We start from the raw sequence: 16,140 nt of genomic DNA, 5'->3' as shown, positions 1-16,140 counted from the left end.
GCATGGGCCCTGGCAAACTCTAGGCGGGCTTTTTTGTGCCTGGGCACAAAAAAAGTTGTTTTTATTCAATTACAGTCATTTTTAGAGAGAAATTCTGTTCTTGATCAATTCCAGTCTGGTTTCAGATCCCGACATAGCACTGAGTCAGCACTGTTAAAGGTGCATAATGATATTGCTCTGTCTGTGGATGCCGGGAATCCTGCCATGCTGGTGTTGCTCGACCTTACAGCGGCCTTTGATACAGTTGACCATGTAGCCCTTGTATCTCGCCTAGAGCAGTATGTTGGCATTCATGGCACTGCTCTCCAATGGTTTAGGTCATACTTGGCAAATAGGAGCTTTGCTGTGATGATTGGCGACCTCTGTTCTTCATATGCATCCCTCTCTTGTGGGGTGCCACAGGGCTCTATTCTCAGCCCTATTCTGTTTTCTTTGTACCTGTTACCTCTGGGATCAATTATAAAAAAAAAAAAAAAACCACAATGTCTTCATTTTTATGCTGATGATTTGCAGATATATTTGCCCATGAGACCCAATGAAAATACGGCGCTTACTAAGTTACTGGATTGTATTACTGATGTAAAGCACTGGCTGGCACGGAACTTTTTGCATTTGAACGATAACAAAACAATGTATTTTATTTGGCACGTCACCCATGTCAAATGTTTTTACAACAAAATTTTGGTACTCTGGCCCCCTTTTTTAAACCATTTGTACAAAAGCTTGGGGTAACGTTTGACAGTGGGCTTAAATTTGATAAACAGATTAGTTCTGTTGTTAGAACGAGCTTTTTTCAATTTCGTCTCTTGGCCAAAGTGAAGCCGTTTCTCAGTCGGCAGGATCTCGAGAAGGCAATTCATGCATTTATCAGTTCAAGACTGGACTACTGTAATGCCCTTTATGTTGCCCTCAGCCAGTCTTCAATTTTACATCTTCAACTTGTACAGAACGCTGCGGGCCGATTTTTAACAAGCACGTCTAGACGTGAGCACATTACTCCTGTGTTGTCGTCACTCCACTGGCTTCCAGTCCATTTTAGAATTGATTTTAAACTTCTGTTTGTTTTTAATGCCATCAATGGCCTGGCTCCCTCTTACCTGTCTGAGATTTTAACTATTCGTGATCATGGTAGGGCCCTGCGTTCTTCGGGTCAGCTTCTGTTAGAAGTTCCAAGGTCGAGATATAAACAGTGGGGTGATCGTTCTTTTGCTGTCGCTGCTCCCAGACTGTGGAACAATCTGCCCCCCGACATTCGCACCACTATTGATCTCGGCCTTTTTAAATCAAAGTTGAAGACCTACTTTTTTAGATTGGCGTTCAATCCTGACTAGGGGAGTCTTGTTTTTGAGGGGTGCTTCGTTTCGTCTGTTCCATTTCATGTACTTCTGAAAGGCTTTTGGTAATCTGCAGCACGGTGGCACCTTCCGCACTCAAAACCTGTTTTTATGTGTTTTGGTGTTCTGTTTTATGGCTTTGATGTAAAGCACTTTGGGTACCTTTTGGTTATTGTAAAGGGCTATATAAATAAAATTTGATTGATTGGGCTTTAGGAGAGGCTTTTTTCATGGACGGCATCCATGCATGCCATTCCTCTGCAGTGTACACCGTATTGCGTTACGGGAAATAGTCTCCCCAGTTTGGCTTTCTACTTCTTTAGATAACTGCAGTGAACTTGCATGCCGATTTTCTTCAACCCTTCTCATCAGAAGACGCTCCTGTCGAGGTGTTAACTTCCGTGGACGACCTGGACGTCTCTGTGAGATGGCTGCAGTTCCAGCTTTCTTAAATGTTTGTACCACTTTTGCTACAGTATTCTGACTGATAAGTAAAGCTTTGCTGATCTTCTTGTAGCCTTCACCTTTGTGGTGTAAAGAAATTATTTTCTTTGGGGAATTCTGAAGAGACGAGTTGAGCATCGCTCTCCATCCAGCATCCAGTCACTAAAAGAGGTCGTTGTTGAAGAATGGAAAAAGATTGATGTTGCAAAATGTCGCCAACTTGTTCATTCCATGCCTAGAAGACTTGGTGCTGTCATTAAAAATCATGGAGGCCATACAGAGTACTAGATGGAGTAGTTTTTGTTGTGGGGTGTACTCATTTTTGCACCACCCTAATTTGAGTAAAACTGAAAAATGTGTAACCCAAGTTTATATTATTAACCTTACTTTCCCGTTATAAGTTAAACAGATGTTATATTAAACTTTGTCTTTTCAACATTTCGGAAATTGTTTGTGTTCATTGAGAGATTGTTTAAGATTTCACTTTTCAAAGGGGGTGCACTCATTTACGCTCAGCACTGTATGTGCGGTATGAACAGCGCCCCCCCACGAGCGCTCAGGGTTAGGAGTAAACCCTGAGCTGCAGAGGCCGGTGAATAACCGATTGAAGTGTGTGCTGTGGAGCTCATTAATCAGTACGAATCCTGGCCTGAGTGTAACGTGACTTCAGTAAACACACACCATGTCCATGAGCTTGAGTCCCTCGAGCAGTTTACAGTTCCTGTTCTTCAGCCTGTGAGCCTCATCGATGATCACACAGCGCCATGGAACGCCACGCAGCTCCGGACAGTCTGTCAAGATCATCTCAAACGTCGTGATGATTGCGTGGAATTTATAGGCCCCCTTTATCACACGACCCTGACAGGACGAGAACACACACACGAGCATGAACCATCATATCCACTACACACACACACACACACAGTAGGAGATACAGGAAATGTCAGGACGCTTCATTACACAAACATGTGGGGGAGGAAAAGGAAGTTACAACACAGATGAAATCACAAATAAGAAACAAAACACACTGATATGTTAAAGTGTTAATAATGAAAAGCAAGGGTTGAATTAGGAAGCTCACTTTATATTTGGGGGGGGGGGGAACCACAAAGTACATGAGATGAGGAGTGAGATGTTGATGTGCTGTATATATACACACAATTCTCCACTAAGTGTGTGTGTGCGAGAGAGAGAGAGAGAGAGAGAGAGAGAGAGAGAGAGAGAGAGAGAGAGAGCGAGTGTGTGAGAGATGCTGATAATCCAAGAGACAAATAGAGCTGCACAACAGCTCATGCACAAAAACAGTAATACTTAATAATCAGTGAATAAGGACTGAAACATGACTGCGCTGGATTCGTTGTTGCCTCGTTTTATGTGCAAGTGAGAAATCAATACATGGACTTAAACAGCATTAACAAAAGAAAAAACTCAAACTTGATGTTAAACTTTTATAAATGATCAGTGCCAGCACATAAGTACTCCCTGGAGCGGTCATAATGCCCCACACACACACACACACACACACATTACATGCCATATTAGAGATGGTGTGAGGCAGCGTGTGGTTATTCGGGTACCTGAGTGTCTCTGTAGTTCATCTCGTAGGCCTGGATGGTTCTGCGACTGGCCTGACTGCCGTGATACACCACCACGTTGAGCTCAGTCCATGTCCGGAACTCCCGCTCCCAGTTGGGAATGGTGGAGAGAGGAGCGATGACCAGGAACGGCCCATGGATCCCCTTCAGGTAGATCTCATACAGGAATGTGATGGACTGCACAGTCTTCCCCAAACCCATCTCATCCGCCAGGATACAGTTGCGTCTGAACAGGTATGAAGAAAAATGTTTTTAAAAAGATGCTGAGAACAGCACTACACAGAGCAGAGTACAAAAAGGAACGTGCGCACACGTGTGTCATTCGCCTGCAGCCTCCTCCAGCTAATGAGAAGCTTAACGCATGGAAACAAGTCTCACAAAGGAAAAAAAGCACCAGGACCAGAAAACATTATAAAAGTGCAGAATAAATCATAGAGACAAAATAGTTATAATGAATTAGATAAAGCAGTGAAAATACAAGCAAATTAACTAAAAATATTCATGAAATGATGTGTTAAAACTAGTGGGGGAAAAAGATCCAATTTATCCTGCTGTTTAAAATCAAGTCCAGTTTATTGAAGAGCTGAATTAATCTACACACAATTCTATTCTAGCTCAGTGAACTGTTCAGCATTTGGTCTCAGTGTTTAGTTGTGTATTAAATCTCACATCAGCTCCAGTCGTGAGTTTATTTATAGTAAAACTGTGTATGAAGACTTCATTAATAGGATTAATAAATCTGACCAAATGAATAGCATGAAGGAAAAAAGGTTTCTCTTGATTTAAAATGAGGTAGTAAATTATTTCAATATAGTCATTTCAGACAGCCTTACAGACTGTAGATACAGCTGAATCACTGTTAGATGTGTGTGAGCTCCATGATTCAGACAAGAGTTCATTAAAACCCTTCAACTTGTTCAGAAAAAACAAACAGGAAATGCATGTACACGCAGAGCAGTGACACAGGGTGTGTGTGTGTGTGTGTGTGTGTGTGTACACATACGTGTTGTACCAGTTGAACAGGAGCCAGTTGACTCCTTCCAGCTGGTATTCCCTGAGCGCATTGCTGTTTTTATATTCCCGGGAACTCTCGGATTTCTGCCAGTCGCTAGCCGGAGGTCGCTCCTGTTTCCAATAAAACACAAATTACACTCCGTGGTTTCTCCCGAACCACAAGAACGTGGCGCTTTTCCCTTTCGCTCAGCACTCTCAGCCAGAGGCAAATAAAGAGAATAAAGCCAGACAGACAGACAGACAGAGATCTCACCACACGATTCAGCTGCGGCTCTCGACTCATCACTCGCTCGAACTCTTCAATCTTCCCTGCGTCTATGTCGGCCTTCAGCTCCCACGTGCTGTCCTCATACGGCAGGGAACACCACTTCACCAGGTACAGACTCACCGGCTACAGCAAACACACCTCAGTTTAGTTTAAAGTCCCACTGTGAAGTGATTTCACACTCCCATTATTACAGCATGTGAAATAAAATCTGTACAGCACAAACACACCTCTCCATTTTCATCTGTGCTCTCAGAAACATCCAGAACTCTGTCCACCTCCACATAATCCGGGTTAAACGGCTCATCATCCATCTGAGACACAGAACAGTGGGATGGGACAACACACACACACACACACACTTGAGGCTGCAGCGAGACCAGAAAGTGATAATTCATTAAAAATGACAGTGTGGATTTATCACCATGCATCCCACTGCGTGTAGCAACTAAAGCGATTAAAGCTCATCATTTCTCACCTCTGCCTAGGAAAGAACACTGCCCTCAAATCAAAACTCCTGCTCAGGAACTCAGGCTGGTCTCCTCAAGCTTGAGTTCACATTACTCCATCAGATCAACATGGCAGCTCAGAGCATCAGCAGTAAACACCTTTAAACCAGCTGCACTGCATTAGTGCATCTCAAACAATTAGAATATTGTGAAAGTTTAATATTTTCCATCAGTTATTTAAGAAAGTGAAAATTTAATGTGTTCTAGAATCATTACACAAGTTAAACATTTTTTCATTTTAATTTCGATAATTATGGACTACAGCACAAAAAAAAACCCCTCAATATATTAGAGTGTATCATTTTGAGTTTGACTAAAACCGTATAAATCCTGTGCATCTCTCAGTCTAGTTCAGTCCACACAACCACAATCATGGGGAAGACTGCCGAGTTAACAATTGTCCAGAAGACGATCATCAACCCCCTCCACAAGGAGAGTAAGCCACAGGAGGTCATTGCTGAAAACGCTGGCTGGAAAAGGCACACAAGCAACAGGGATGAGCACAGCCTTGAGAGGATCGTCAAGAAAAATCGATTCAAGAACTTGGGAGAGCTTCATAAGGAGTGGACTGAGGCTGGTGTCAGTGCATCAAGAGCCACCACACAGACACCTTCAGGAGAGGGGCTACAACTGTCACATTCCTAATATCAAGCCCCTCCTGAACCAGACACAACATCAGAAGAGTCTTACCCGGGCTAAGGAGAGAAAGGACTGGGCAGTTGCTCAGTGGTCCAAAGTCCTCTTTTCAGATGAAAGTAAATTTCACATTTCATTTGGAAATCAAGATCCTAGAGTCTGGAAGAAGAGTGGAGAGGCTCAGAATCCAAGGGGTTTGAAATCCAGTGAGAAGTTTCTGCAGTCTGTGATGATTTGGGGCGCCATGTCATCTGCTGGTGTGGGTCCACCGGGTTTTATCAAGTCCAAAGTCAACACAGCATCTACCAGGAGATTTTAGAACACTTCATACTTCTATCTGCGGACAAGCTTTATAGAGATGCTGATTTCCTTTTCCTGCAAGACTTGGCACCTGCCCACAGTGCCAAAACGAATACCGAATGGTTTGCTGACCCTGATATTACTGTGCTTGACTGGCCAGTCAACTCCCCTGACCTGAACCCCAGAGAGAACCTATGGGCTACTGTCAAGACGACGAGAAACACCTGAAACAAAAATACAGACAAGCTGAAGGCCACCATCAAAGCGGTCTGGGCTTCAGTAACACCTCAAGGCCAATTTATGCTGACAACGCAGTCCTCGCAGATGGTGTCTGCATAGCCCCCCCCCCCTTCGCAGACGCTCTGCGCGCACCTCCCAAAAATTGTGACCACCGCAGAAGCCTCGCAGACAGCGTCGCAGACAAGAGGGCTCTGATTGGTCCACTCTACATCAGCTGTACATGCACTTCTGCCTCCCTTCTTTCTGGGTTTGGTTGGTTTTCACGACCGGCATTTTTAAAAACACGAGCGAAGATGGAGCAGCACGAAGAGCGGTTGATCGAGGAAGTGAGGAAGTACGTACATCTATACGACTCCAGTTCTAGTCATAAGTAACCGGAGGATAAACACTCCACTAACCACACCCACCAACTACTCCTAGCGATTTCATGACTTCGCGCCCCCTTGCGTTGTGCCGGTGAATAACATCGCGCACGCCTATTACTCCCCGCTCAACGATAAATTACAACTGTCTGCGAAAAGCTACCTGCGAAAGCCTTGTCGCAAGAGCATGCAGAGGCTTTCAGCCTGTGGCCCTGCTGATCGCCTCCATGCCACGCCCCACTGATGCAGTTATTTGTGGTAAAGGAGCTCCAACCAAGTGTATAAATGAACACACCTTTCAGAAATGGGACATTTCTGTATTGTAAACCCTTCTTTGAGTGCTCTTAGGAAATATTTTAATAATCTGAGATCCTGGACTTCTGATTTTCATGAGCTATAAGCCATAACCATCAAAATTAAAAAAAAAAAAGCTTGAAGTATTTCACTTTATGTGCAATGAATACAGAATATATGAAAAAGTTCACATTTTTGAATTAAATTCCAAAAAAAAAAAAAACTTTAACAATACTCTAACTGTTTGATATGCACTAATGTGTGCGCGTGTGTGTGTGCGTACACACCCCACCAGCTTTAGATCTCTCAACATACAGACACATTCACCTGTGGAATCTATAACACTGACTACACTCCACTGTTGTGAGGTAAATATACACTCCGCGCAGACAGCCGGTTAGCACATCGATAAACACAGCGGCCCTTGTTTTCCCCCCACTTTGTAGCTTTAAGGAACAGAGGGTGATGTCATTCCGGATCCGACTTCACACTTCTGAGGGGCGTGTGCATGTGCGCAAGCTGTTGAAGAGAAACATGGAAGCCACTTCCTGTTTCAGTGCTGGAAAGTCACTGGCTTACTCCGTTACACTGAGTAATTCAACTGTGCATTTAATCTGTACTGTTATTTACAACAGATTAAATGTTTAATAATTATGGATTAGCTAATAAGTGAGAGGCGGGCGTGATGGTGAGCACTTCATCTGATGCTTTCAACAGCCATGTCATCACTACACCTGCTGCTTCTTGAGACAAAAGGTGAGGTGGTGTGTGTGTGTGTGTGTGTGTAAATAAAAAACAGCTTTAACACCTTCACTTCTCTCCCTGAGTGAGTTAATGTGGACAAATCCAGAGGACAGTGCTGTAAAATAAACACACTGTGGTGCTGTCCTATAAAGAAAGCACATCAGCCAAAAGGTACACACCCCTGGCATTTCTCTTACTCCAAATATTATACTCCACCGACATGCTGTTACTCCTACAGCTCAACACTAAAGCTACAAGGCCAACATGGCTAATGCGTAACAGAAGCATACAGCCTCCTGTTCAGCAGCGAGCTCAGACACACTGTGGATGTTTAATTTCAGCCCAAATGACTCCTTTAATGTGAAGAATCTAAAGGCTGAGGTCATAAACCCTGTCATTTTACTGCCTTCACATGAGGCATCATAAACTCCCTCCTCACACAGCCTCCATCATCAGCGCCAGCTGTAAAACTGGGATTAAAAACCCAGGGAAGGAAAAACAAAATGGTGGCACAGCAGGAAGTGGAGTTCACTGACCTCGGTGAGGAAGTTGTTATGCGCCTGTTTGGCCTTAAAGCGCTTCACTTTCTGGTGGATTCTCTTGTCCTTCTCCAGTTCCTCTAGATCAGCCCAGCGACAGTGCAGGTACGAGCTACACACAATTACACAAGCATATAAATGCAAACATTAAGTAATCAGGCAGAAATCATATGAAGGAATTACCATCTTGAAATGTGTAATAATAAAAAAAAAAAAAAAAATTATAAAATCAGTGAAAACAGAAATTACGGAATTATATTAATGCAAATAAATGTAATAGACAAAAATAAACATCAAAAAATTGAATAATTATGCACAAGCAACCACAGAGCTATACATTTTATATACAACACTATCTTGTATTTTGTATTTTCCAGCTATGGCCTTTTTAAATTCTAAATTAAATTATTTTTATAGTTTGAATTAAAGCCATATTTTTTATATAAAATGTAACAATATATTTTTATTGTAAATTTTTACAGTAAACATGTATTTCACTGTGCTAAAACATGTAAAATAAACCCTCATTATTATTTTATATTCTTTTTTTTTTTTACTGCTGCTCTTTTATCTGAGTGCTAAACTGTCACTGTAGAACTACAATGAAGTCTTATTATAATTTAATTTATAGCTACACAATATAACTATGGGGAAAAAAAGCCCCACACATGTTTAGTTACACATTTATGTATTAGGTGAAGGTATGTAAATATATTTTTTAGAATTAATAAAACATGATAGGGATAAAAAACATTGAGAATACGGCCTGAACACTGACTGACTCCTGCTGATTTTAAAGTCATGTGTGAGTAATGTTGCAGGAAGGAGACGTCAGAGACACTCACAAACTCTTGAACTTGACATAAAATTCCTCGATCTCCACTTCCTGTCCCAACTCCAGCTGCACACACACACACACACAGAGAGAGAGAGAGATTGATTGGGCTGTAATGTGCTCAGGGTGCTCAGTATTTGCTTAACTTTCCACTTTCAGTTCAGCAGAGCTACAAATCACCGCTGGAGGGGGGGGGGGGGGGGGGGATCAGCAGCAGCCATGTGTTTATCACACAGCATGTTTTCCTCCAACAACACGTGAACAAGTTCTGCTTTTCTGGCATGCACATGTTTCCCCTCCTCCACTAACCACGACACACAGAGAGAAGGAAAGATCTGTGTGTCTGTGCACGCGCGTACACATTGGGGGGGGGGGGGGGGGGGGGGAGCAGTCATGAGTCATGAATCAGTTCATCCCCCTGCACCACACAGGGAGCTGACCCACGCCTGGCCTCCTGCCAAACCACAGCTCCACTTCAGACGCCAGAACCTGCCATTTCCCCGCGAGGAAACCCATTCACAGCTACGCTACTGAGAACCACACACACGCCTCACTGCTCTCATTACCACTGCACTACTCCTCTCTCTCTGTCTCTGTGTGTGTGTGTGAGAGAAAGAGAGAGTGAGAGAGAGACACACACACAGACAGACAGAAAGAAACAGGAAAAAGACAGATTGGCAGATAGCTGAAGAGAAAGCCAGACATTTGGAGTGGTGAGAGAGGAGGAAAGCGTGTGATGGACAATTAGACCGTCTGAGAGACAAAGAGACAGACAGACAGACAGACAGACTGACCAACCAACTGACTAAACTGGCTGATAGCTAGAATGAGAGAGATTGATTCTGATCGCTGAGACGGACAGACAGACAGAGACGTGCTGCCGAGGCCAGGTGTTGATTCAGTGCAAGAGGAAGGTGACTCACTCATTTACTGTTCTAACAAAGGCACTGACACGCCTCACAGCACATCACTATTCACATACTCACTGTTCAGATCATCTCTCTCTCTCACACAGCAGGATTACAGAAGCAAGTCTAAAAAAGTTACCACACACACCAACACCACCACCACGTCCTTTCAGAAATCCCAGCACAAAGCTCCGCCTCCTCTCCATTCCTATTGGTTAAAGAGCTGCAGAGTGAAATGTGCTATGACCTGAAGCAAACTCACAGATTCATGGTCCTGCATCAGTTCTCATTAACACAGCAGTCACACTACATTAGAGACCGAGTGTTTAATCATCACAGCTACACTCACCTGCTTCTTCACTTTACGCAGTCCCATGATCTTCTCCACCACGGGACCATCAGCATCAGGCACCTCCTAACATTGGGGGGGGGTTTCAACACAACAGCATGTTACACTCAGTCCAATGATGCACATTTTATATATATATATATATATATATATATATATATATATATATATTTTTTTTTTTTACATTTTGTGTGTGTGTGTGTGTGTGTGTGTGTGTGTATACACACAGTTTGTTCAGATGTGGTAGACGGAGATTTGGGTCCTGCAGAATCTTCATCATCCTCCTCATCAGAGATCCTGAACTCCAGATCTTCAGTGTAGCGTTTTCTCTTCACTTGTCGACTCGAGCGCCGCTTCTGTGTCTCACACACACACACACACACACACACAGTAGAAGTGAAGGATCTTCATGTCTCAGCTAAACAATTCATCAGTGCAGATCACTCACTCATACACCTGAGGGCTCAGGTTGGTTCCGCTTTTCTTTAAAATTTCAGTCGTGATTTTGTTTGTATAAATTGAGCACAGTGACTAACACAGGGAAGTCATGGCCTAATAGTTAGAGAAGCAGGCTTTGGACCAAAAGGTCACCGGTTCAATTCCCTGGAACAAAAGGAATGGCTGAAGTACCTTTGATCATCATCTGCCCCCCCCAGGCTGCTCTGGGTACGCTGTCCATCACTTTGGGTAAGAGTGTCTGCTAAATGCCTGTACTGTAGCGTGTGTTCATTCTATCCACATTCACTGGATATGAGCAATCATGCACTCTAACTGGCTACTCTACTATTAGGATATCAGCTCATATACCCCGAGTACAGAAAAACAAAATGGCAGAGCATGTTGCTGAACCAACCGAGGACCCAAAAAAAAAAAACCTACAAAAACAACCAAAATATACAAAAAAGCAAGTATTTGATGAGAATGCATCCTTTTTATTTTTCAGAATTATAGCATTTTCACAAATTGCTCCCGTCATTTTGCCAGTTTGTTTAAATTCTAAGCAGAAATGATTTTGTGGAACATTTAGTAAAGTTATCATCAAATTTGCTAAAAAATGTTCCGTTTCTCAAAATCCAGTGAATGTGGACAGAATATTTAAAAAAAAAAAAAAGTTATCCCACTCAACTTCCTCGTACATGGCTTATAAACAACTCTGTGCTATGCACTTTGTCGGCTATCAGCTCATGTATGACTCAATTTCATGGGATAACTTGAACATATACACACACACTACACAAATCATTTTGCAGATTTTTGAAGTCAATACAATCGAGTTGATTGGCAACAAGGCCTGTCCCTTTCTGGCACATTGACCTTGTGTGACAGGCATGTTGGCACCATCTCATCCAGAATACCAAGAGTAACGGACCAATCAGGGTGTAGGTAAGAGAGAAGAGGGCAGATGGATCAAACAGACTGAGCTCCCAAGCCGATAGAGCAGGAATGAGCACAGCAGGTCACCAACACCACCATACTGTCTCTCTCTCACACAGGATTGTGTGGTGTGTGATGTTTCAGCTTGATTAGCCCCAGTTGAAATCAGGGCTTTGAACCGGTTCAAGGAACGAAAACCGGGAACTTTTTCTATTTCACATGGAACAGAAACAAAACCAGAAACTTTATTATTTTTTATGTTCCGGAACAGAAACGCTTATTAAAAATAAATGGTAACCGGTTAATACCGGTTTTTATTTCGTTCCTCAAAGTTTCCGTAGCCTACAAATAAAAAAAGTCATTCTTCTCCTGCACAAGTTTCTATGACCCGCTGGGGTTCACTTCCTGTGTGACGTTCGCTGACTGAATGGAGAGAGCGAGAAGGTGGACTGCTATCACGTCTCCATGTGATAATCAGTGAGTAAGTGCATTACTGAGTGTCTGAGCAAAGAAGAGCCTGAACGTTACAACCTCCCTATTGGCTGTTTGTAAAAACATATCAGTTGTTGCCCTTCCCACGGGAATCATCGCGGGCTCGAGAGACGAGACCTGACGAGTTAGTTCGTTGGTAGCAGAACAAAAAATGTCTGGACACAAATCGGGTTTTCAGAAAAGGAAAGAAAATACACAAAAGGAGGCAGAAAATGCAAAACGAGTTTTAAGGTAGGACAAATGGTTAGTTTTCTGAGGCAGCCCGCCGTGGCTGCAGGCTTTCAGTTGTGTCATTGAATGGTTAGTTTTCTGAGGCAGCCCGCCGTGGCTGCCTGCAGGCTTATTTATTAAAGCCCATTTAGTTAAAATAGTTGATATAAAATGTTTACAGTTATAGTTATGTGATGGTTGTCCTGATTTAGACTGGTGTTTTTTTTGTTTTGTTTTTTTGGGGGGGGTGTTGTGCGATGTTGCACCCGGGTCCAGGTTAGGGCAGAACCGGCCCTGGCTACATTTCAGGTGTAGTTTGTTTTATGTATGTATGTACTTGCATAGATGTGTACTTGGTCTTCCAATATGGCGCCTAACAAAATCTCGCGGCGCGGTGACGTCATGCGGTAGCCCTCTATAGGGCCTGACTCGCCTTTGGTAACACACTAAACGAATTATCTTTCATTTTTGGCACTTTTTCTGTTTGTGTAGATGGGAAGACATACTGAGAATCCAAATCGCCAACATTTGAAATAATAATTGTTTTGAATTATTTCTTGTCTTATTTAATGAAGGTTGTAATAGAATTAGCCGACATTTGGCTTAAGCTGGATGAGACAGAGACATGATTTTATAGCCATTTGTTAAACAGCTGACAGGGAAAGTAATTAACCGTTCCGGGAACGAAATTTTTTTGTTCTAACCGGTTCGGGAACGTCTATTTAATGGTGGAACCCAAAACCGGAAACATTAAAATTCCGTTTCTGTTCGGAACGAACCAATAGGAAAAAAATTCCGGTTCAAAGCCCTGGTTTTAATAGGAACCTCAGTGCTGTGGCACTACAATACCCAGCATGCTCTGCACACTCGCACTGCTCTATTTTACCTGAAGGCTCATTAACAAGTAAAGGCCAATTCATACTTCAGTCAAACCTGGGCCATAGACACCGTGTCGACGCTCGCACATGGCTAGTGAGGTGCAGGTCTCCTTTAGGAGGCGCGATCGCATGAACCACCAAATTTTACTGCTTTTACACACACACACACACACACACGTGGACTACGAGCTCCATGTTCCACTGTAGAAATAATAAACAGAAAACATGGGCAAAACGTTTTGAATCAAATTTTCTGGAGTAAAAAGAAACATTGCGTGATTAATTATAAACCAAATTAATTCTCACTGAAAGCATTTCTGACGTTTTAACTCGTCCGTTTTCAGCAGGATGAGCAGCTCGAAGCCCAAGTCCCACTGCACTCAGGAGCGAAGCACAAAAATAACACCAGCATGCTTAAATCTACAGGACGAGTAGACTTCTGATTTTCACGGAGAAGTAGGAGCAGGCTGAAACACGATGCTACCGAGCAGACGGACCAATCACAGCAGTGACTCCAAGTTACGTTTCTGTCCCCTATTGTGCAGATTCAATGCACAACTATCAACTGACTCGCGTGTGCTGTGTGCTAGGTCTTTTAGAAGTGATGAGTGTGGTAGCTAACTAACAAGCATGCAAGCCTCACTGCTGGTTACCATGGAAACAAATTCCTGCCCCATGAAGCAGTGACTAGATGTTTATGGTGTTTGGAAGCTCCATGACATGACCGTGTACAGTGCAGTGTTAGTAACAGGTGTGTACCTGGACCCCGTCGTCATCCTCCTCCTCTGGAGAATGGGGTGGAGTTTTCTCCGTATCTGAAGTGATGGACGATTCCCTCTTCCTCTTCCCCTCCTTCTTAGTGCTGTTCTCAGTGTCAGACTTCTTGCTGCTTGGGGAGGGAATCAGGAGTTTAATTTACTACAACCAACACCCAGACAAACACACCGTGCTAAACCAGTGGCCACACAACGCCATAATCCGTTTGCTCCAAGCGAAACTGGTGGCTACAGCTGGACCCTGTTCACCCTCACACTGTTTATGGTTATGATGCTGTAGTGGCATGCGTGCGCGGATGGGAGCAAAGCAGTAAAGGTGGAAACGTTAACCTACCCCCTGGTGCCCCAGTAACATTAACGGTAATCTTGTCTCACGGCTCCAGTGGGAATCAGAACCACTGGATTAACACATGACGGTGGTGACGTTGCTGGTGGTGACAGGATGACTGACACCTACACAATCGGAATACTGAAACTACCTCACTAAAGTGACCCACAGTGAACTCAACGTGCACAGACATCAGCAGATATGGCTGGAAACTGGAACGAATCCTCCGGAATGTCTGAGCTAATGTTTTACGTGTCTTCTGGAGGTTTGTGTTCCATCACATCCCTGTTAAATACAGTCACGTGGGAATACGTGATATTCCTTAATTTACGGACTATGGAAGACTGAGTGGGAATGAAAGTTTGGTATGTGAATGGGGCTCTAGTTAGATGGAGAAGGGAGAGACTTCTCAAGACAGTTGGCCATGTTAAATCCCCCCCAGGCCCTAACCAATACTGTTCACTATGTAGTGCACAAGTCTAACACTTTTTTTTGCCTAAATGCAGTAACCGTAGTGAGCTCGTGAAATCCCACAATGCTTTGTGGTGTGACTGGAGTTAGTGTGTACACACACTCCTGATCCTTCCCTCTCTCTGTTCCACAGATTACAGTGAGCCCTGCACTCTCCCTCTCCCTGCACTCGTTCATGCTGCGGCCCCTCGCTCCTTTCATTCGCACGCCAAGAGCAATCACATCGCCCTGGTAACCGCCGGTCACATGACCCGCACCTGTTCCTCTGGCTGGACGCCACTGGCTCAAGCCATCTGCTTTCTCCCCTCTCTCTCCCGCTCTCAAGCACCTGCAGCAGTGGCTCTTCGTTTCATACAAACATGAGCAGAGAGACATGCAGACAGATAGATGTGAGAGAGAGCAAGAGAGAGATGGGAAATAAAACAAGAAAAAAGTGCAGGAAAAAAGATAATAAAGAACATCACAACCATCCATGATCTCTGGGTGGGAGGGGCTTAACACTCAGTCACACGCTCCTGTAAATCAGTGACACTAACCAATCATGTGTGATTTCATGTATGTGGAAGAGGGCAGACAGCACCTTCCTCCGAGTTTGTGTATGTGGATTCATTGAGATCCCCCCCCCCCCAACTCCTAATGCCAATCTCACACACACGGCCAGGGGGTTAATGGGACACCTGCTGTCACCGTGAGATGACTCATCCTGAACCGGACCGCCCCAAACACACACACACACACACACACACACCCCTCCCCCTGAAGAGCAGCTGCTCTCCTCCACACACAGGCTTGTTTACTCTCCTCAGCTCTTTTGCAGGCACCATCACCAGAACAAAAACACACAGAACAGGTTCAGTCCTGTAAATAAGCCACGCAAAACCTGGAGAAACAGAGGCTCTGTCCTGTCACACACACACACTGGTTATCACTGGGGAATCAACAGGGTGTGGGAACTGCATGTGACTGAAGCACTGAGGCATTTCCTCTACTACACACACACACACACGGGTTGGGTGAGACAGGCAGACAGACAGAGAAAAGGAAGCGTGCAGGAGACAAGACAACATGAAAGAGGAGGCGGAGACAGGAGGAAGAGACAGTTTCTATTGGATAATGGAGTGCATGTGTGTTTAACATCGTGACTTCCTCTTCATGGCCTACACACTGCAGGACCATGCTGATTACACTCATCCCTCCCTCCTTCCTCTCCTCACTCCAATCTCTCCCTCTTTCTTTCTCAGTT

The 16,140-nt window shown here is 43.9% G+C and overlaps 1 protein-coding gene across 1 annotated transcript in view; it reads right to left on the bottom strand.

Annotated features, from left to right (window-relative positions):
• chd7 (chromodomain helicase DNA binding protein 7) overlaps nt 1-16,140 on the bottom strand; it is a 111,850-nt gene that overhangs the window by 33,047 nt on the left and 62,663 nt on the right. The window contains 10 exon segments of the mRNA XM_060897971.1: nt 2,460-2,636; nt 3,356-3,599; nt 4,377-4,498; nt 4,641-4,778; nt 4,883-4,966; nt 8,274-8,388; nt 9,122-9,177; nt 10,369-10,434; nt 10,596-10,724; nt 14,082-14,211. Coding sequence (XP_060753954.1) covers nt 2,460-2,636; nt 3,356-3,599; nt 4,377-4,498; nt 4,641-4,778; nt 4,883-4,966; nt 8,274-8,388; nt 9,122-9,177; nt 10,369-10,434; nt 10,596-10,724; nt 14,082-14,211 — 1,261 coding nt within the window.

Source organism: Neoarius graeffei, chromosome 17 (assembly GCF_027579695.1).
Source record: "Neoarius graeffei isolate fNeoGra1 chromosome 17, fNeoGra1.pri, whole genome shotgun sequence".
NCBI lineage: Eukaryota > Metazoa > Chordata > Actinopteri > Siluriformes > Ariidae > Neoarius > Neoarius graeffei.
This window is presented reverse-complemented; position numbering and strand designations above follow the sequence as displayed.